A 22,162-nucleotide genomic window follows, 5' to 3' on the forward strand; every position below is an offset into this window, starting at 1 on the left:
GACCCCTCCACCCAGGGGCTGTGTGATTTGGGGCAGTTACATAACAACTCTGGCCTTGGTTCTTTGTCGGTGAAAGGCGGACCCTGGCAGCTGCTTTACTCACATTGTAGGGCTGTTCTGAGAGTCCCCAGGGAGGGTGGATCTGGAGGGTTTCCACGGTGATGGTGTCCCCATACCACTGTGCTACTGGGTGGGCTGCAGGGGTCTCTGCTAACGCCGTGTCTGTCCCCTGCACAGGGACGTGCCCGTTGCTTGAAGAATGGAATGGCACTGCATTCTGCCTTTGAGTCTTTTAAAAACCCCAAGTCTGGAACCTTCTACACTGAGGAAAAAAGACCTGGCACCTGGCTATGGGATCCGTCTCTACCAGGCCCACAGCTTAAAAAAGTCACCCCTTGTGTTCCCAGAACTCTGGCATCCATTGCTCTGGGCACAGAGGTCAACTTGGAAGGCTTCCTTCCCACTCTTACTGACACCTGTCACCCCATGGTGTGGTAGGCCAGGCCTGTCTGATTGGCATGGCAAGGCGGTGTTTGCCCATGGCCTTGGCTGGTCTCCCTTCTTCTGGAAAGCCCTTCCTCTGGGGACTTGCTCTACTGTCCCTACCTCTACCCCTCGGTGCTGGGCACCTGACCTCTGCACCTGCCCTCTGTCCTGGTTCACTGTGTGGGCATGCCTGTGCTCAGGGGCCAGGGGCCTGCTCCAGACCCCTACTGCCCTCTGGATGTTTCTGGAAGCCAGGGTGTGCGTGCCATGAAGACAGGGCTCCGGTGGGTCGTGCCCAGCCCAGTCCTAAGCACCGGGCCCATCGGGGGTTCCCACCCACATTGCAGTAACTCCTGATCGCTCTCCCTACTCTGCCTTTCCTCCTTCATCTGTTTTCTCAGTGACCCTCTTAAAATACACTCTTTGCTCGAAACTTCCAGTGGCTTCTGATCACACTCACAGTGGCAGTCAACCTCCTCTCAGTGGCCTGCATGGCCTTTCCAAGGCCCCTGTAATAACTCTGGACTGGTCTCCAGGCAGATGGGCCCTGGCTTCAGGCCATTGCATCAATGTCTCCTTGGCCCAGCATGTCCTTTCTAAGATATCAGCATGCCCCCTTCCCCTCTCCTCAGGTTTGTGTTTTCCTGGCTGCATTTCAAAATGTAACCCCCCCTCCCACTTCCCCCAATACTCCAGCATCCCCTCCTCTGCTCTGTTTTCCCCCAAAGCACTGATTATCATCTGTTGTGCTCTAGGTCTCACTCATTTGATTTTAGGTATTGTTCCCCCGCCCCCAATAACTTCCCTACTAGAATACAGTTTCTATGAGGGCAGGACTTTTCCTCTCTTGTTCAAAGCTGTGTCTTCAGCATCTAGAATAGAACCTGGTGCATAGTAGGTGTTCAGTAATGGTTTGTCCAACGAAGGAATAGGGCAAGGAAGGCATTTTCCATGCAGTTCTGCTGTGATTTCCAAATCTGCAGGACGGTGCCCACCCCAGACCTGAAGCAGGACTGGCCTCTGGCCTTCGAGCTGGGTCTCGCCCGCGGCCCCCTCTGTCCCCAGTACAGCTCTGAACTCAGCCTGTTCACAGCTGCTCTCCCTGGGCCCATGCCCCAGCTGGGGGAAGCTGGGCCCCACTGGTTCTGATGGTTGAGAAGATCCGAGGGTTAAGACCTTGCTGGGAAGTGCCACAACTTTGTGGAGGCAGAAGGGAGGGCGCTCACGTGGCTTGAACTTCATACCCCTTGTGCAGACACTCTGTGTCCCTTGGCTCCGTTGGCCCCACAGCAACACGGGGAAGTGGAGTGTGATCCCTTAGTTTTACATACAGAGAGATTAAGGCCCAGTGTGTGGTGTTGGGAACTAGAGCCGAGCTTCCACTCCAGAACTCTTGCACTTTCTGGTTATCTCTACCCCTTGGACACAAGGGAGATACCACTCCTGCATGAGTGGCCACCATCCTCCATCCCTTTCCCCCACCATCCTGCTAAGCTGCTTTGACCTGGTCTGCCAGCCAGCCCAGGGGGGAGCTTCCTTTGGCCATGTGGGTGTTTTTCTGGGTCTCCGGGGTGGGGAGATGCTTATCTGAGGTGTTCACCTGTAGGTGAGGGGGTGCACGAGGGCCCATCCTTGCATGCGGGCTGTGCTGTGAGTGGATAGGCGCACCAGGAAATGGGGGGCAGAGGCCATGCGGGGAGACAGGCAGCCCTCCTGCTGTGTGGCTATGCTGGGATTCTAAAACAGGTGCTAACACGGGCCTGCAGGGTGCAGCCTGGGTGATGGGTCCTCAACGGGAGCCTCATCTATTTTGAGTCTTATGAATCACAAAATAGGGAATCAAGAAACAAGGTGCCAGGAAAACAGGGTGCCAAGAAAATGGCACCCCCTGAGGAAGGAGCAGATGGATTCCCGGGCCTACCACCATCTCAGGGAACCAGGGCTTCGGTCTGTCCCTCACCCGATCTCTTCTCCCCATTCTTTCTCCCCATGAGTCCGAGAGTCTGAAGGAGATAAATGAATTAATGACTCTTAAGCTCCTGGCTTCTTGGTGTAAGTTGATGTATAAATCCAAGGAAATAGGATGAGCTTAACTCCTTACACTAATAAGCGCTCGGAAGCAAAAACTGCATATTTGTATTTTTAAAGAAAAACTAGAGGCAGGTAAAACAACAACAACAAGGACAAAACCCAAAAAAAAAAAAAAACAAAAAACAACCAAAAATCTGAGCACTCCTGATGTAGCAGGAGGATCGTCTGCCATTGTCTGTGGGGTCTCTCCCTCCCTTTTGCTCTGCTGCTCTGTCTCCAGGCCCCTGCGTCACGGAGAACCCGTGATGGATGGACGGATGGATGGGTCTTGTCGGGGTGTTTCACCACTATTTCCCTTGGGGCAGACTGTCTGTTGGCGGAGCACAGCCTCCCGAAAGATGGTATCTCTTGCAAACTCGACAGCTAACAGACAGCTCCTCTCTTTGTATATTTCCCCAAAGAAGAACTGTCTTAATCTGTTTTTTATATGGCATATTTTATTATAATCCATATATGACTTGCAGGTTCCCAGTCCTCCACCCTGAGCCAAAAAACGCATGAGGAGTCAGAGGCTCTGGGAGCCTGTGACATCTAGGCGTTTGCATTTTTAAATGGCCTGGGATTTAATTACTCACTATGCTCCCATGGTGCACTTTCGGGCTCATCTCGCCTGCATCCTGTTAATGAGCTCCAACAACCCAGCAGAAGCTCTGCTTTCAGTGTGTTGGGTGGCAGGCTTGGGGCACCTGTGTCAAAAGCCTGTGGCTTTGATTTCCACCCGAGAGGATGGCTGCCCTGTCCACGGCCCGAGATAGAAGCCACGGCTCTCCTCTGACATTTTTTCTTCTTTTTGCTTCGATTTGTGCATTTCTTTCTTTCCTTCTTTCTCTTCTTCTTTCTTTTTTAAAAGGCCTTCTGTGCTTCAATCCTTGTTTGTCTAAGAGGTTTTTTCTTATTTGGAAACCGATTTGCTTCGGTTTGCACAGAAGCTGTCTCTGGTGTGATGGATCGTGCTGGAAGTCACCCAAGGAGTATCTCTGTTCCCAATTAGAAGTGGAGGTAGAGCTGCTTACAGGGGCCCAGGGAGGCGGCTGGCTTGGGTGACAGCTGCTGCCGCTCTGGAGAGAGTAACGATCCGTGGGTTTATATCCCTGTGTATAAAATCAGGCTAATTTAAAGATGAATTATGTGTGGGTTTTGGACCATTTTCTTTTAATGTTAAATGTCTGATGGCTCTTGTCAGGTGATGTGGTCCCCAAATTGGTGCGAGGGTCAAAATGAGTACACGTATAAAGAATGACTAAATCCTATGTCTAGATGGAATGTATTAGAATAAAACAATCAATGAAATCCCTAAGGGCTCGCTAGGGAGCGTGCCTAGGATGCATGTTGTGCAAGAGCTTGGACCTGTTACCTTGTTTTTCCCTTCACTCTGGGACCGCCTGTGGTCAGGGGCCAGGGAATGTACCCTCTGCTGGTTTGCTGGGAGGGCACTGGTTAGCCTGTCATTCTGACCTTGCAAGCCTTACCCAGAATGCTTTGAAACTAGGGTTTGCCAGTGGTCAGCTAGAACGCAGTCCTGGAAGAGAGCTCCTCCGGGGATGAAGAAGGCGAAGTTAAGAACCATATCCTTCCATTTTGGGGGAAACAAAATCATAGTACCTCTTACTTATAAGGGTAGAAACCTGCACCGATATGGTAGCCACTGGCCACATGTGGCTGTGGAACTCTGGAAGTCTAGCTAAATCCGAATTGAGAGGCACTGTCATTATAAAAATAAACACCAGATTTTGAAGACTCAGTGCAAATCAAAGAACGCAAAATATTGAATTAATTTTTTTTATACTCACTACATGTTGAAATGATGATGTTTTGGATAGGCTGGGTTAGAAAAAATATATTAAAATTAATTGCACCTGTTGCTCTTTTCAAAATGTGGCTGCTGGAAAGCTTAAAATTATGTAAGTGGTTTACATGATGTTTCTATTGGACAATGCTGCTGTACCATTAAAATTAGAATTATTCTAACTTCACACTAATAAGCGGTAGCATTTATAGGGCACTCGGACCATGCCAGGCTCTTGATGTATTCAATCTAATTTCGAATTATGAGTTTTGAAGAGAAGAACCAAAACCCAAACAGAAATTGATATACTTCATTTTCCGCTGTGTTTCCATGCTTCTGTGCTGGTTTTTTTGTGGGTCATCCAGTTTCTTTATGCAGTGTATTTATTACCTTGTTTCATTTTCCCATCAATATTATGAAATATTGTGGCCATCCTCAGTTAATATGTAAGGAAATAGAGACTCAGGGGTCTGAAGAACTAGCCTTTTGGCTAATGGCCAGACTAGAGCTTGACTCCAGGGCCATCTGGAAACAGCACTTCTATGAGCCCATCAGATATTTTGGTAATGGGCAAGGATAATGCCACGGAGTTCCTCTGTGACCCTGGGAAGGGCTCCTTATCATTCTGTGCTACACTCTCCTCCCAGAGGGGTTGGGCTCTAGATGCTCCTGGAAGTCCCTGGAAGTCCCTTCTGGCCCTTTACCTGTATTAGAATGTATTAGAATAAAACAATCTGTAGAGAGCCCATCTCGCTGTTCCTAATTTGGTTCTTTTGTCTCTCTGGTGCTTCTACTGGTGCCCATCTGGTAAATGACCAGAGGACCCAGGGAGTGGAATGCATTGTGGGAAAACAGGATGGAGGAATATGGAGCAGAGGAGGAAGATGGAGTTGGAGGAGGAGGAGGAAGTTCACAGTGGAAGGAGAGTTCCATGGGGGGGGGTCAGTATTGTTGCAGAAGGGGTGAACCCCACATGGGATGTTCGTATATAACAGAGCCCAGAACCACGACACAGACCTGCCTCAGCCTCAGTAAAGGACTGTCTTTTACCTTGAAATATGAAGTCTATGGAGAGAGTTTGGGGTGCAGTGGAAAATGCACAAACATTTGGGAAAGGACTTTTTGAGGAAGAACCAAAGAGAGACAAAGCAATGTCTGTACAAGCTAGAGAGTATGTGAACGGGTTGGTGGGGCAGATTGGGGTCAAGGCTGGGCTTTGCCCCCAAACAGCTGTGTGATATTAAACAAATTTTATACCTCCCTAAGCTGCGGCGTCCTCATCTGTGAAACGGGATAGTAACTGTGCTCGCCTCTTGGCACACAGCCAGGGACAGCTACCGCATATTGAACGGTTCGAGTGTGCGGAGCCGTCCTTGTGGACACAAGCATATCAATGCCCTCTGGGGCTCAGCCTGGGCCTGCAAACTGCTGATAAGGATGCATCAAGTGGGGCTCCCATCGACCTTAACGGCATCTAGGAAAGACCACTGGGCTGCGTTCTTGTTCTGCTGTGTGGCTTTCTGTGAATTACGCAACTTCTCTGAGCCTCAGATCCCTCTTTTATAAAATGAGGTGATTAAAGCAGATGATCTGTGAGGCTTTTTTTCAGCTCTCAAATGCTGGGCGATTCTGGAAATGGGATTTATTTAGTGTTGAGAGGCAACGGGGAATACTAAGATGCGAACTTCAAATATATATATATGTGATTACCATAAGTTAAGAGGACGGTGACCAGCTGCTCTCTTCTGACTGAGGGCAGGACATGAGGCAACATGCTTTAATTTTTTTTTAAGATTTTATTTATTTATTTGACAGAGAGAGATCACAAGTAGGCAGAGAGGCAGACAGAGAGAGAGAGAGGAGGAAGCAGGCTCCCTGCTGAGCAGAGAGCCGGACGTGGGACTCGATCCCAGGACCCTGAGATCATGACCTGAGTCGAAGGCAGCAGCTTAATCCACTGAGCCACCCAGGCGCCCAGCTTTAATTGTTTTATGAGAGATGTTTGGAAGCCTTTTTTTTTTTTTTGACTTGGGAGAAATAGTGATGTCATCAGAGCAGGCTCTGGGGTCGCACGCTCTGAACTCGTTAAGGCAGACAGTGCACTATTTTCCCAACACTCAACTTCAGTGTAACTGACTTCAGTTACTGACTTCAGACCTATCACCTGGGTCTTCCCTGACCCCCTGATCTAGAGCAAGCCCCCCACTGTATTCTCCCTTCACATCGCACTCTGTTGTTCTCCTCCGCTGCCCGTAGGACAATTTGTCATTCCGTATTAATTTTGTACATAGTGTTTAGTATCTGTCTCTTTGGACTGTAAACCCCCTAAAGGCCAGGACTGTCTTTATCTGGCACACCTCCTGGGTGCCCAGGGGAAGCACCGCGGTTCTTTGTGGAATGAATATGTGTGTGGATGAGTTCCAGGGCTGGTTGATTTGGTGGTAGTTTTTCTTTTCTTTTCTTTTTTTAAAAAATTTTATTTATTTTTCTGACAGACAGAGATCACAAGTAGGCAGACAGGCCGGCAGAGAGGAAGGGAAGCAGGCTCCCCGCTGAGCAGAGAGCCTGATGTGGGGCTCGATCCCAGGATCCTGAGACCATAACCTGAGCCAAAGGCAGAGGCTTAACCCACTGAGCCACCCAGGCACCCCTGGTGGTAGTATTTCTTGATGGAGATGGATGGAGGGGGATCCTGGGTTTGCCGAAGACCTTGTCTCTGGAGGGACTTTAGATACTGTTTCTCCTTCCCACTGGCTTTTTCTGGGGGCTGGTCACCTGTAGGTATGGATTTCTTCAGTTTTAATGAGATGTCCTAGTGTCCCTTTCGTGTGGACTGGCCAGCCTGCCTCTGGTTCTGGAGAGATGGAAGGGGTAGGCAGAGTTGCATTTGAGTCGCAATGAAGCCCAGCAGAGCAGGGTCTGATTTTGCTGGTTATTTCCATTTCTGCCCTGTCCCCCTGCCCCCCACCCCACCCACTCTTCATCCTGGGGCCCTAAGCTGAGCCCCAGGAAGCTGACCTTGGTGTGCTGTGTCAATGAGGCTGCCTTGCCCCCTGGTGTCTAGTTGAGGTTGGCCAATCAGAAGGCAGAGCAGGAAGACAAGGGTGGAAAGAAAGAGCTTGGGCCATGCGCCTCTTTACCTTGGTTCTCTCTTTCATGAGCTCACTGAGGCTGCAAGCCACAGATCCCTCCGGGTTCTTGCAAATGCTCTCCCTCTGTCCCCTCTGTCTCCCTCTGTCTAGGAAGAGCGGTGGTAATGGCTCCCCATTGCCAACTCCCGGGGGTGCTTCAGCTTTCCGTGTAGTTCCCTCACTCTTGTGCACAACACTGTGAATAGTCCTACACCCCACTTTCAACTCCGCCATGCACATGGACCATTCCCTTCCCTGGGCTGCTTTCTAGGGCACCAATCCCTCATATTCTTGTCTTTATCTTACCTGATAACAGGACAGGGGCCACACATCTAATTGCCAAGGGGGTATGAGGTACAGGATCAGAGAAGAGATCAGAGGAATGTTTCTTAGCAAATCAAAACAGGATCCCCTGTACCTGAGGCTTCTGCTTTTAGTTTAACAAAAGCAAAAATAATATCCCTGGGGCACCTGGGTGGCTCAGTCCTTAAGCATCTGCCTTCGGTTCAGGTCATGATCCCTGGGTCTTGGGATCGAGCCCCACATCTGGCTCTCTGCTCTGCGGGAAGCCTGCTTCTCCCTCTCTCACTCCTCCTGCTTGTGCTCCCTCTCTTGCTGTGTCTCTCTCTGTCAAATAAATAAATGAAAGCTAAAAAAAAAAAAAAAAAATCTCCTTTTGGGTTAAGAGCTTGGGGGGTATCTTGAGAAAAGAGTTCAGCTTCTTCCTCTGGTTTCTTTCAGACAGGGCTGACTCTGGCTACCAGACCTTAGCTGGCCCCATGACCTCAAGCCCCAGGTAGCCGACCAGACTCTGACCTTTCCAGAAAAGGTGCCCTGCTGTGCAGGCGCTGCAGCTCCCAGCCACGGAGCTGGGGGTCTGCTAGACATCTGTGCTCCCTATTCTCTTCCCTTGGCTTTGGTGTGGTCTTTGTATCCCTCGAGGGAAACAGCCTCTCTGAGGTCGAAATAGTTTTTCATGGAGCCACCTGGAGCCGGGCACCCCGCATGGCTGAGGGGAGGTCATGGAGTTGCCAGACGAGACCCGGGGTAGAGGGAGAGAACACTAAGATTTGAGGCTAATGTTGGTGTATTGCTGTAGAATTTTTAAAATACTTTCACGTAAGGGGCATGTTTATGCCCCACAAAATGGCCCAGTGGGGGTACTGGCCATCGTTGTCCTCACCTTGTGGATGCAGAAACGGGCTCCGGGGTCGTTGAGTGGCCTGCTCACCGTCACTGTCCGTCCGGTGCCCTTCGCTCTCCTCTGCTCTGAGGCTACGGACGGGGTTGCCGTTTGTCTCCGGGGCTGGAAACAGGAGACGGGGAAGCCAGCCCCAGCTCCGCGGCTCCTGTTCCACCCAGAGGTGAGGGCACAGGCTGCCTCTAGCCCTACCCAGAGCGCCAGTTCCTGCGTGCTCTCCGGGGCCACCCCCTGTCCCTCCTGGTCCTCCTGACCCCCTTGCTTCTAACCGCCTGACCCTGCTTCTCTGTCCTTACTTTGCAGAAGTGGAGCTGCCCCTGAAGAAGGATGGCTTCACTTCGGAAAGCACCACCCTGGAAGCCTTGCTGCGGGGTGAGGGTGTGGAGAAGAAGGTGGATGCCAGGGAGGAGGAAAGCATGCAGGAAATACAGGTATTTCTGCGCCCGCCATTGGGGGGGGGGTTGTCTAGAGCGCGGGCGCCGGGCTTCCCGGAGGCCCGGGCCGGTGGCGGCTTCTGCTCCCAGACCGCCCCGTGCACGGCTGCGGGCAGACTCACCCTGCCTTCCTCCCGTAACCCGGCCTCCCGAACAAGCCCTCACCCTTCTCTTGGTGTCTCCATGTGGCCGTTCAGAATATATCTTTCCAGCCTGCTGTATGCCAGGGGCTGGGCTAGGTCCCGGGGACACGATGGTGAGCAAAACAGACAGGAGTCCTCACCCCGTGGAGTGGGCAGTCCAGAATTCAGGCTTGAAACCTCAGGGTCGTCCACACCAGCTTGTCCCCAGGAGTCCCCGCCTTCCTGAGACCCCGTCCTCACACCCTGTCCTCAGCTCTAGTTCTCAGCACGGCCCTCTCCTCCTTCAAGGCCAGTGTAGGCCTCGCGCTCCAGGCGGGGCTGGTGGATCCTGTCCCTGCTGGTTTCCCGCCCACTCCTCCCAGTCCTGTGGAGGCTCTCACTCCCCAAGATCGCTGTGGTGCACTCTGACCAGTTCTCATTCCTTCGTCTTCAGTCTCTGTTGTCGAATTCGATGGTTGGCATGGAGTATTATAGTAATATTAGTTAATATAAATATTAAACAACAGTATTAATATAAATACAATTCAATTCTTAAAATAAAATTACATTGATATTAAAGGTATATTTTATGATACTTTATATTTTGTGTGATACTTACCGCATATTACGTATTTATTAATTGCATATCCAACGTAATGCTTAGTATTTGCATATTCATTTACTGACGTTACAATTAAAGTAATAGCAGTTACACGTCTGGTTTGCCTCTCGAGTGCCACCGGTCAGTGAGTTCCAAGGACTCGGGGACCATGCGGTCGCGCTCACCGTCGTCCCCCTGGGGCCTTGCCCGCTCTCGCAGAGCCGAGTCTCAACAAAGATGCAAGGTGCAGCCGAGAACTGGCCTCCTCCTCTGCCATCCCTGGGTGCAGATGGGCCGTCCGGGCCTGTCTGTGTCACAACACGGCCTCTGTGGGTTGCCTCTGCTCCTCAGAGCTACGGCCCTCCTGAAGGTCCTTAATTGCTATGACCTCCACGTGCCTAATCACCTTGGAGTCATCTGCCGCCCCCGTCGTTCTGTCGCACCCAGCGTCTGGGGCATCGGGATCCAGCCCGCTGTGCCCGCAACCAGAGCACAGGCTCCTCTCACCGTGTGCCCCCATGACTGCCCCGGTCCCTGGTCGCTGTCATCGCCTGTCTGAACGGCTGCAACAACTTTCTAAGTGGTGCCCCTGCTGATAGCTGAGAGGGAGCCCTTTAAACCGAAGTGGGATCCTGATTTTCCTGTGCTCCAAATCAGACACAGATCAAGCCCGATGTGGGGCTTGATCCCAGGACCCTGAGATCATGATCTGAGTCAAAGGCTCCTGTTCTCCCCGAATAGAAGTCAAGGCCCTCTTACCTCCCTGACTCGGTTTCTGGACTTTCCCTTGCTCATTTCTGTTGCTGGCACACTGACCTCATGTTGCTCCTTCTAGAACACACCAGGCACTCGGTTGCCTCAGGGTTCTGCTCGGCCTATCTCCCCTGCCTGCAGGTTCCTCAGCCCAGGCATCAGCTGGGGCCTCACCCTCACCTTCTTCAATCTGTGTCTCTTCCTCTCTGTGACGCTGACCCTGACCCCGTGGGTACTACCGCATCCTGTGCCCTCCCCGCCCTCCAGGTCTCCCGATCCCCTAACTCAGCTTTCCTTTGCTTTTTCTTTTTCCCCATAGCTTTGATCACTATCTACCATACTTTGTAATTTGCTGATTTATAATGTTATTGGGTATTTTCTGTTTTCTTCCAATGGCACGTAAACTCAATGGTGGGATGATTGTTTTGTTCACTAATATACCTGAAGTAGACAAACAGTGCCTAGTGCTTAGTAGGTGCACAGTAAGTATCTGTTGGGGGGATGTACAGGTGAGCAGATTCCTGAGAGTCGCCCCAGGGGGCAATCTGTCCCTTTGCCGACATGTCCTACGTTGCTAGCTGATCTTTCATCCTGAAAGAAAGCTCTGCTTGTGCCCATCCCTTGTATAAAAAACTTAGCTGAAATGCCTGTATCTTACTGGGTAAATCCAAAATGTGAGTGTGATCTTCTTGGGCATCCTCTCTCTGCTCCTAAGCTAGTTTTCAGGCTTATGTTCTTCCACTTCTGTGCTCCCCTGTTCTGCATTCTTCCTTCTCTCCTCTGTTCCTGTGGTCATGTCGTGTCCTTTACTTGGGGAATCTTTTCTTCTACTCTACATGTATAAATATACCCAACGGTCAGGCTCAGCCCCAATGCCACCTTTCTTGATGGTCCCACAGCCAGAGGGATTCTTCTTGTCACTGGCATTTAGGATGACTCATTTTCTTCTTTGTTTTCCCTATTCACATTTCTCCCACCTTTCCCCAGTTTTTGGACTTTTCAGGTCTTTGAAGTTAAGGCATATCACATCTGTGTGTTGTGTAGTTAGTATAATTTCACTGAATCAGTGGATGGGACAGAACCATTGCCCAGAAACCCTGACACTCTAGTGACAGATGGCCTCTTATGCTTTCAAGCTGGTGGGTTCAAGGTCCTCCCAGGAAGTGTTGGGCTAATCTATGGGACATAGCTATGGAATCATCACCATTGCCATCCTCCCTGATGTGATAAGATGAGGAGAGCATGGGCAGAGCATAGGTCTACCATCTACCATGCTAGAAGTGGAAATCAGGACCATAAGCCAAATGAGTTTATGTGTTCTTATCAACTTTGGTTATAAAAATAAAGTACGTATGTAGTAAATGGATTATATTTGTTCATTTGTTCATATTTTTCATTCATTCATTCAACCAAAGTTTATTGAGTGTCTCCTCTGAGAAGGTACTGTGCTAGGTTCTGTGGGGACAGAGAAACCAAGAGAGAGCAGTCCCTACTGTTCATATTTTTATTCTAGTGATGACAGACAGACAGAAGACAAGTATACAAATGAAATAATTGCATTTCACGATAAATGACCATGAAAAGAACAGATTGTGAAGATTCAGTATAAGAGGAGGAACAGATTCTAGGTAGTATCCTAAGTGAGATAAGGGATTTAACCTCATCCTAAGGGATGAGGAGGAGCGGGCAAAGCAAGAATATGGGGAGGAGATTTCTGGGCAGAGGAACAGTATGCTTGAAGGCCTTGAGATAGGTCTGAGTTTATAGTTTTGAAAGAACAGACAGAAGATGCAGAACTCATACAACTCAATAACAAACAATTCATTCACAAAATGGGCAGAGGACCTGAACAGACATTTTTTTCCAAAGAAGACATGCAGATGGCCAACAGGCACATGAAAAGATGCTCAACATCACTCATCATCAAGGAGAAGCAAATCAAACCATAGTGAAATCAGCCCACACCTGTCAGGATGGCTATTATCAAAAGACAAAAGACAACAAGTGTTGGTGAGCATGTGGAGGAAAGGAAACCCTGATGCACTGGTTGTAGGAATGTAAATTGGTGTAGCAACTATGGAAAAATATGGAAAAGTACGATGGTATAGAACCACCATATGACACACAATTCCACTTCCAGGTATGTATCTGAAGAAAATGGAAACACTAGTTCAAAAAGATGCATGCACCCTTATGTTTGCTGTAGCATTATTTACAGTAGCTAAGACATGGAAACGATCTAAACGTCTGCTGATCGATGGATAAAGAAGATACGGTATGTAGACGCAACAGAATACTACTTAGCCATAAAAAAGAATGAAGTCTTACCATTTGTGACAACCTGGGTGGCCCTAAGGACATGATATTAAGTGAAATAGATCAGAGAAAGACTACCACATGACTTCACTTATTTATAGAATCTAAAAAACAAAACCAAACCCAGACTTACAGATCTAGAGAACAGATTGGTCATTGTCAGAGAGGAGGGGGATTGGGAGGGTGTGAAGTGGGTGAAGGGGATTATGCAGAATGTAGTCAGTAACATTATACTAATTTTGTAGGGTGACAGATGGCAACTAGCCTCACTGTAGTGACCATTTCGCAGTGCCTACAAATGTCAAATCCCTGTATTGTTCACCTGAAACTGATGCAATATTGCATGTCTATTACACCTTGATAGATAAAAAGAAAAAGAAAAAAAGGAAAATAAAAAAGAAGGTTCATGTGGCCAGAGCAGAGTGCTGGGGTGCCAGGGAGAGAAGGGCCTAGGATGGAGTGGGAGGGTTGGGCTGTGTCCGATGACTCTGGCCTCTCAGGACATGGAGGAGGCTCTTGATTTCATGGAAATGAAGAAGGAAGCCATTTTATTTATTTATTTATTATTTAAAAAATATTTTATTTTATTATTTATTTGACAGAGAGAGAGAGATCACAAATAGGCAGAGAGGCAGGCAGAGAGAGAGGGGGAAGCAGGGTACCCGCTGAGTAAAGAGCCCGATGTGGGGCTTGATCCCAGGACCCTGAGATCATGATCTGAGTCAAAGGCAGAGGCGTTAACCCAGTGAGCCATCCAGACACCCCTGAAGGAAGCCATTTTGACGCGGGCAGGGAAAAGAGACTGGATGCAGGGCTGTGGAAGAAGGAGGGAAATCAGTTAGGAGGCTTTTGCAGCATTCCAGGCTAGAGATAATGGAGTCTTTTAACGGCATTCCTTCATCTTTTTTTAACACAACCACAAACAATTGTTATCATCACTGTAAAGACTGTTTAGAGTAACAGGGAGAAAAGTTATTTTAAAATGTGTTTATTTTCCAGATAATGTCCTTGGACAGGGAATGCAAATGTGTTAATGGGGGTTCAGCGGCATCTTAGTTGGACCTCTGCCCTTGACTCCTCTGCACAGGATGCCCCCTCTGCTTCCTGAGCCCTGAAGGCATGCTTTGTTTGTTAGGAACTCCTGGCTCCTCCCTGGTTATGTAGAGAGGCTTTTGGGTGTCAGGGCCATAGCATCGCAGGAAATGCAAACACACTGGAATGGCCTCTGTCACATCAGAGGTCTGGGGCACAGACTAGGGGTTCTCAAGATGCAGGGAGACCAACAGGAAAGGGAGGGAGAAGTCCATTTACTTCTGGACATTGAGGCCTTGTGGTGGGCAGTGCTGGAGACTAGCTAAGTCACCTTCACCAGGTTTCACTTCCAACCTGGGGTTCAGGTTGCAGGTCAAAAATATCTGCAGGACAAAAAATGAGGGTGGAGTCAGATTGTACGGCATGCCAGAGGCCATGACCTTTAAATTCGAGGTCCTTGGGGGCACCTGGGTGGCTCAGTGGGTTAAGCCGCTGCCTTCGGCTCGGGTCATGATCTCAGGGTCCTGAGATCGAGTCCCACGTCGGGCTCTCTGCTCAGCGGGGAGCCTGCTTCCTCCTCTCTCTCTGCCTGCCTCTCTGCCTACTTGTGTTCTGTCAAATAAATTAAAAAAAAAAATCTTAAAAAAAAAAAATTCGAGGTCCTTGGAACTCACCATGATTAAATGACTTCAAGACCCAGAAGCTGGCAAGACAGCTGATTGAACAGCCACAACAGTCCTAACAACAACACCTCATATTTATACCACATCTTTTCACCAAAGTCTGCCGAGTGTTCGACTTGTCATCCTCTTGCCTTCCACTTGTGTTCCCACCTATGGTTCAGAAAGCCAAGATGCAGACAGCCTAGGAGGCCTGATGGGAACTTGGACCAACCTTTCCTCGCTGTGGGCCAGAGGCCGTGTCTCATAGACAGCACTACTGTTAGATGGCTGCGGTGGGCCCAGAGACCCCGCGTGCTGTCAGCTGATAGCTTCCCAAGTAAGCCTAGTAGAGAAGCCAGAGGAATATTTACAAGACCTGTTTTGAGCTCTGTGTGAGTATTTGTAATCAGCAGTGCCCTGACACCTGTGACTGGGAGAGAACTCTGATGAGAAGGCCATGGAAGAAGGTCTCTGGAAACTCACCCTTGGGCTTCCTACTTGGAGGACAGCCTGGAGGCATTGTCTGGGAGGAACAGTGCTGGAACAGTGATGATGATTCCATGTGTCAGTAAAGTGTGTGCTGCCTCTAAGCCTTTTCATAGTTTGTGTCATTGTCATGCCATCACAGGGGTGGATGCTGAAGCTGTTATCCTGTATAGTATGGTACCTGCTCTCCTTTCTAGATTCTTCTTATGCCAATCTCTCCTGAATCACTGAGCTCTGGTCACCCTCACCTCTTTCTGCAACATGGACAAGCCATGTTCCTTTTCCTGCCTTAAGGAGCTTGCTCATGCTGTTCCTTCTGCCTGGAACACTTTTCTTTTCTCCCTGCCCTTGGTCTCCATTCCCAAGGCTAGTCTCTGCTCATCCTATATATCTTAACTCACTTAGGTCACTTCCTCAGGTAAGCCTTTCCTGACCCTCAGATTAGGTAAAATTCCCTCTAATAGCCTCGCATAGCAGCTTGTACTGGCCTGTCATTGTGTTTATGGCAGTTGTAACTATATGTTGTGGATGTTGTTTAAATCTGTCCTCACTTCACTATACTGTAGAATACTTTTAGGCCACCGACTATAGTTATTCTGTGGCTTGTCTAGCACAGTGCCCGCCATATAGTCAGCACTAAACAAGGGTTTGTTGATCAAATGCATAAATGAATTCCTATTTTATAATTGGGGAAACTGAGGCACGAAGAGGCGATGACTCACCCAAGGTTGCACAGTGAGTCCATAAAGAGGTTTCTACAGCTCATGACATGGAGTCCAGTGAGCTCCATGCCCCTTCTCCTTATCCCACTTTCAGTCTGGGGAGCTGGGTCCTCTGCCATTATTTTTCATTCTGCCCTTAAACCTAAAGACACACAGCTTACCTGCTCTCCCCTCCCTACAAAGGGAATGAAGTGTTCGGGTTCCTACAGGAAGGGTCTACATAATATACCTTCAATCTTTAGGCACATGGCTGAGAAACGACCAGGAGACTCTGAGCTGATGAACCTGACTTTGCTTTGGCCATGGCTTCGCTGTATGACCTTGGGCAATTAAAACTGTTTTTAGCCTCAGTTTATTCACCTGTAAAATGGAAATTGGATTCTCTGCTGCTGTGTGAATCACAGATCTGTTGGAGAGAGATAATTAAATTCATGAACTTTAAGCTTCATTACAAGTAATGTACTGTAATGAAAATCCATTTTTCATAAAAAAAAAAACAACGATGAATGAATAAGAACAACACATTAATGTCAAATTCTGGTTAGATGAACAGGAAGTTGCTTGTTTTCATCAAATAGGGCAGGGTCCCAGAATGGCAGAGAAAGGAGGAATGTATTTTCATATTTAGGAACAAAAGGAATGTTACATTAAAAAAGTAAGTAAGCCTGGGTGGCTCAGTGGGTTAAAGCCTCTGCCTTCGGCTCAGGTCGTGATCCCAGGGTCCTGGGATCAAGCCCCGCATCGGGCTCTCTGCTCAAAATAGAGATTTTTTAAAATCTTAAAAAAAAAAAAAAAAAAGTAAGTTTTGAAAAACATCTTGGGTTCACGTAGAAAAGTGCCCCTACCAGAGTATACTCTTTTTAGAAAATGCTTTTTGGGTAAAAAGAGTTGAAAAAAGTCAGTGTTCTGGGAGGACCAGGCTGGAAGGGGCCCAGGGGTTTGAGACACTTGTTATGGCCAAGAGCTCGGACTCTGGGCGGCCTTTTGGAGGCCCTGCTTCCCCAGCAATGGGAGCATCTTCACCTTGTTGGAGCACAGCAACAAAACAGACCTCCGGGGCACCTGGGTGGCTCAGTGGGTTAAGCCGCTGCCTTCGGCTCAGGTCATGATCTCAGGGTCCTGGGATTGAGTCCCACATCGGGCTCTCTGCTCAGCGGGGGGCCTGCTTCCCTTCCTCTCTCTGTGATCTCTTCCCTTCCTCTCTCCTACTGTGATCTCTCTCTGTCAAATAAATAAATAAAATCTTAAAACAAACAAACAAACAAACAAACAAAAAAACAGACCTCCTGCCCCTGCCTCAAATTACCCTCTGATGGCTTCCTCCTTTGCATTTATTTCTCAACCCCTCTGTTCATTTTCTTGTCATTTCAGAGGGTGTTGGAAAATGATGAAAATGTAGAAGAAGGAAATGAAGAAGAAGATTTAGAAGAGGATATCCCCAAGCGCAAGAACAGGACCAGAGGACGGGTAAGCTGGGGGCACCATGAGGGAGGGAAGAGTTCAGGGAGGCGGAGGCCCGGAGAACAATTTGTCCCCAGACCCAAAGTCCCAGTGCATATCCTCTCATATCCATGGTCTCCCTTGAAGAAGACACAGAGAGGAGGAACTCCAGAAGAGCTCTGACCCCAGGTGATAGCCTGTAAGAGTTTAGAGCTGGCCAGAGGGAGAAAAGGAGAGAGAGGGTGTCCTGAGGGGACAGTGAGGGTCCTGGGAGGGTTGGGGTGGGGGTCCGGGGAGGGTGGAGGAAGGGGAGCATATGACTGCTGTACCCATGACTTGGTCTTAAAAGAAGGCTGCATTTTCCTGTCCCTGGGGCTGCCCCAGAATCACCTGCTTTGGGGTGTTCTTCACTAGGTGGAGAGTAGGATCACTCTGGGAGAGCGTGGCGGCCACAGCTCATGGTTTCCAAGTGGGAGGGGGATGGGCTTTGGGTGTGGGGCCCCGGATGTGGCAAGAGGAGGCCAGAAGCCTGGGGTGTGGCCCAGGGGAAATCCGTGGTGGAAGGTATACAACTTATGGGAGCGGTGCTTGAGGGGAGGGACCCAAGGCTGAGTGGTGGAACTCTCAGGCTTGCAGCGAGTCGCTCCTCGTGTTCAAGCCCAAGGGGCTTTTGGTGGTCACCCTCAGGGGTCTGCAAGGGCATTTGACAATGAATAATGATGAGGTGGAGACAGACCTCCAGGGGTAAACTTGCTTGCTGTCTAGAGAATTAGGATTAGGCCTTCTGGCCCCTTTAGGCTGTAGGCAGGACCTCTTATCCATGGGTGTCCTGTGGGTTGGGGTCTAAGGCTGATCACGGTCTGCCTCCCAATTCTTCTGCTTCTTGGGCTTCAGTATCCATCAGAGTCACCAGGAGAGCCTATCAAAATGCAGATTCCCGGGACCCACTCCCAGAAGTACTGATTTAGGAGGTTGAGGTTAGGGTTCAGAAAGCTGTATTATAAGCAGATTCTCAGGTGGCTGGTATAAGCAGCGGTCCAGGGCTGCCCACATTGAGCTTGGCTGCTCTGGCTTATTGGCAGGGGCTGGCATTTCTCAGGCCGGGCAGGGCAGCCCTCTGATGTTGGATGCCTTCTCTAGTGGCCAAGCAGCTTCAGCCATGGTCTTGTTTTATTTGTTCTTTACTCCCACTTTTTATTGGTATGTATTCGATTTTTGGGAGAATATCTGAAAGGAAGTCCTAGACATTTTATCATTTAACCTGCACATACCTTAATGTATTTCTCTAACAAATAGTGCTATTATATCCAATAGAAACAACAACACTTCTAATATCTATGCTCTAGTCCCTGATGATTTCCCTGGATTTTCTCAAAAATGCCTTTTTACAGTTGGCTTATTTGAAACTTAAGCGTTTTTATTTGAGACATACCTCTTCCTTGCTCTACCCCGCCCCCATGCACACACACATTTTTTTCTCCATGCTATTTATTTGTTGAAGAAGTTGGGTGGTTTTTCTTGCAGAATTCCCCACATTCTAGATTTGGTGGATGGGTGGAATTTAATGTATCCTCTTCACTTTCTGGAAACTTGATTAGGCTCAGACTGTTTGAATATGGGTGTAAATTCTTTTGGGGGGGGCAGGGACCCTTCCTGTGCCTCTTACTGTATCATGTATCACATCATGAGGTATGCATTGTCCAGCTGTTCTGCTCTCAGGGCTGGGGTGGGGGTGGGGAATGGATCAGTAGATTCAGGTGTTGTCAGCCAGATCTCGCCCTAGAAGGTTCCCCATCAAGTTCTCATCTAGCTGTTTCAGCAACCAATGATAATGCCTAGACTCATGACTTCATTGCGTTGCATTGCAAAGTAGTGAATATCTAATTCCATCATTAGAGGAGGTTTTAGAATCTCTGGACCTTGTGTGAACTGCAAGAGCTGTGTGCCACCAGGCCTGCTTCCATCCCGTCCCTCACCCCAAACCACAGTTACTAGGGTAGATTGTGGACAGTGGTCCTCTTCACATCTTCTCCACTCCCATCCTAGATCTAGATGATTGATCTCGGCAGAGCATGGATGTGAACTGGGTGTCTCACCTGTAAGAACACAGCAGTAGTACTCGCGCAGTGTGCTTCCTGGCCACCAGGCCATGTGCTGGGGCTCTTTACAACAAGAGCTATATATACATCGAGAGTGACGACTATGTACTTTGTCCCGCACTCTCGATTTCTCCCCTGTTCCTCATAGGGACATGTGGCAACTGAGCACTTAAAATATTGCCAGTTCAAGTTACAATGTGCTGTAAAGGTAAAATACACACCAGATTTCAAACACTTAGTATGAGAAGAATGCAAAGCAGCTCATTAATATTTCTTATATTGATTATATATTGAAATGATAATAGTTTGAATACATTGGGTTGAATGGATGATATTATTAACATCCATTGTACCTGTTTCTCTTTTTACTCTTTTAAAAAAAATATGGCTACTAGAAAATTTAAAATGATGTGTGTGGTTTACATTATGTCTCTATTGGACAGCACTTCTTGTTTCGTTCCCAGATTCTGGGATTATTACTCCCAGACAGATTATGGAACTTGCTCAAGGTCATCTAACCTAGTAAAGAAGAAGTTAGGATTTGAACACAGGTCTGTGCTTTTGTCATGGAGTCATGCCTGGCCCAGTGCCCATCATGGGACTAAAGACCAGCCTGTTGAATGAATGACTGAGTGTTAGGAAAGAAAGAAGAGTTCTGTTTCAACTTTCTGGGAGCGGAGAGAAGACCTGAGGACAGTGAGGGAGCTGGATGGGCTTCGCCTAGCTCAGGGCCCATCTGATGTTGGCCAAGAGCCAGCTAAATGGCTCGATGTTGGGTAGGGACACCGTGGACATGTCACCCATGGTGGGAGCCATGGGATGACCTAGAAGGGCGTGAGCAGGGCTGCCTGGGCTGGAATACAGGTATGAGGCTGCTTCACCCATAGCCTCAGTTAAGCTATGCTTTTAAGTGGTATATTCAGGCAGCGGCAGGTTCCCAGAGAGCGTTTCTGTTGTCAGGACTGATAGGTGGAACCTCAATGTGTGGTCCCTGGACTTCGACCTCAGGACCACTTGGGGGTTATCAGACACACCCAAGATGGACCAAATTAGAGCCTGCACTTTGACAAGACCCCTAGGTGCTTTGTGCACTCATTGAGGAAGTTAGGGGTGAGGTAGTGATTCCAAGAACAGCCTCTGCCCTGTTTGAACCATGAGTTCAAATCCCAGCTCCACTATTTACTAGACTTCGGGTGAATTATGTAACCTTATCATCTTGATTAAATTATAGTAATACTCTGGGCCTCAATTTTTCATCAGGAAAATGGGAGTACTAATACCCAGACAATTCTGAGTGCTTAATAAAGTCTAGACATTGCTCAGAGGGTGCAAAGGGAACAACACTTGGAGTTCTGACGATCAGATCCAACAATTAATAATTGCACCTTTGCTAACTTTAGCCCAAGGAATCCAAGCTCTTTAAAATTCATGAAATCCCTGGAAGCCATCCATGTGAGCATTATCAATCAATCAATCAGTCAATCAGGAACTGTTCATTGATGTGCTGTGGTGCAGTCCCATGCTTCTCAAACTAATGTGCATGAGAAGCTCGTGGTGATGTTGTTAAAGTGCAAATTCAGACGCAGTGGGTCTGGGGGTGTGGGGGGCACTGAGAGTTTGTCTGGTTAACAAGCTCCCAGGTGATGCCCGTACTGCTGGTCTGAGGGCCACATTTTAAATAGCAAGGATGGGGGGGCACCTGGGTGGCTCAGTCTGTTGAGTGTCTGCCTTTGGCTCAGGTCATGATCCCGGGGTCCTGGGATGGAGCCCTCCATCCAGCTCCCTGCTCGGCAGGGAATCTGTTCTCCCTCTCCTCCTCATTCATGCTTTCTCTCTCAAATAAATAAATAAAATATTTTAAAAAACCCCCACAAATAAATAAATAGCAAGAATAGGGAGCTATGGTTCTCTTTCTCTCTCTCTCTTTTTTTTTTTTTTGTCTCAGGAATTCTTTACTTAAAAATTACTGAGAGCCCCCCTGAAAGCTATTGTTCTGGTGGGTTATAACTAGTGATACTTACTGTATTAGAAATTCAAGCAGAAAAAATGTTAATCTTCAGAATACACCAGCACCCAGAGCGAGGACATCATCATGTCAGGGAGCCTCTGGAAAATGCCACACGGTGCACTTGTGGGAGAACGAGAGTGTAAAGTTTCAAGGAACATTCTCGGAATATTCAGTGCTGTGATGCAGACCCCCATGTGAGCCATTACTTGAGAACAGCTCCCGTAGAGGAACTAGCTCCCTGAGCCCGAGTCAAGGGTCTTTTAATTGCAAGAAACTCCACACTTCAGCAAAAACAGGGAGTATTTGAAAAGCGACTGGGTTATTGCCCCAAATATGTACAATTTTTGAAGCTTCAACTCTCAGGAAGGGCAAGAAAACGGCAGGGACTTAGGACAGGGAAAGAACCTAGGCCGTTTGTGGCCCCTGCTGCTTCTTTATTTTTTGGTCAGAAGACTGTGTTTCCTGCTTTCTCTGTGTCCTTAACTCCATATCTCCCGCATTAACGGGCTCCCAGTTCCTGTGCCTGTGTTCACTGCAGTCATTGCCCCAACGCCAGGTGCTTTGGAGGTGGAATCTGATTGGCCCAGCTTAGGTCATGTGATCACTTTTGAGCCAGCCAATCAACTGAGGCCAGTGGGGCCGGGCCACGTGGTACAATCAAGGCTGTCTTAATCAAGGTTTACCAGTGTCTGAATGGGAGGTGGGGTGGGGAGGAGTGGAGTGGGATGGACAATTCTCAGAGAGGGAGGACTGGTTTCTTTTGGACAGTCAGCTTCCCAAAGTTTTACAGAA

At 48.4% G+C, this 22,162-nt stretch overlaps 1 protein-coding gene across 7 annotated transcripts in view; it reads left to right on the plus strand.

Annotated features, from left to right (window-relative positions):
- Positions 1-22,162, plus strand: part of DPF3 (double PHD fingers 3) — a 262,300-nt gene that overhangs the window by 134,819 nt on the left and 105,319 nt on the right. For all 7 annotated transcript variants that reach the window (XR_009399201.1, XM_059373825.1, XM_059373821.1 and 4 more), the window contains exons 4-5: positions 8,999-9,126; positions 17,195-17,290. Coding sequence is in view for 6 of the 7 variants with exons in the window: in XM_059373825.1 (XP_059229808.1) it covers positions 8,999-9,126; positions 17,195-17,290 (224 nt within the window). In the remaining variant the exon portion in view is untranslated. The remainder of the gene's footprint in view (positions 1-8,998; positions 9,127-17,194; positions 17,291-22,162) is intronic.

The sequence above is a fragment of the Mustela nigripes genome, chromosome 13, assembly GCF_022355385.1.
Source record: "Mustela nigripes isolate SB6536 chromosome 13, MUSNIG.SB6536, whole genome shotgun sequence".
Taxonomy (NCBI): domain Eukaryota; kingdom Metazoa; phylum Chordata; class Mammalia; order Carnivora; family Mustelidae; genus Mustela; species Mustela nigripes.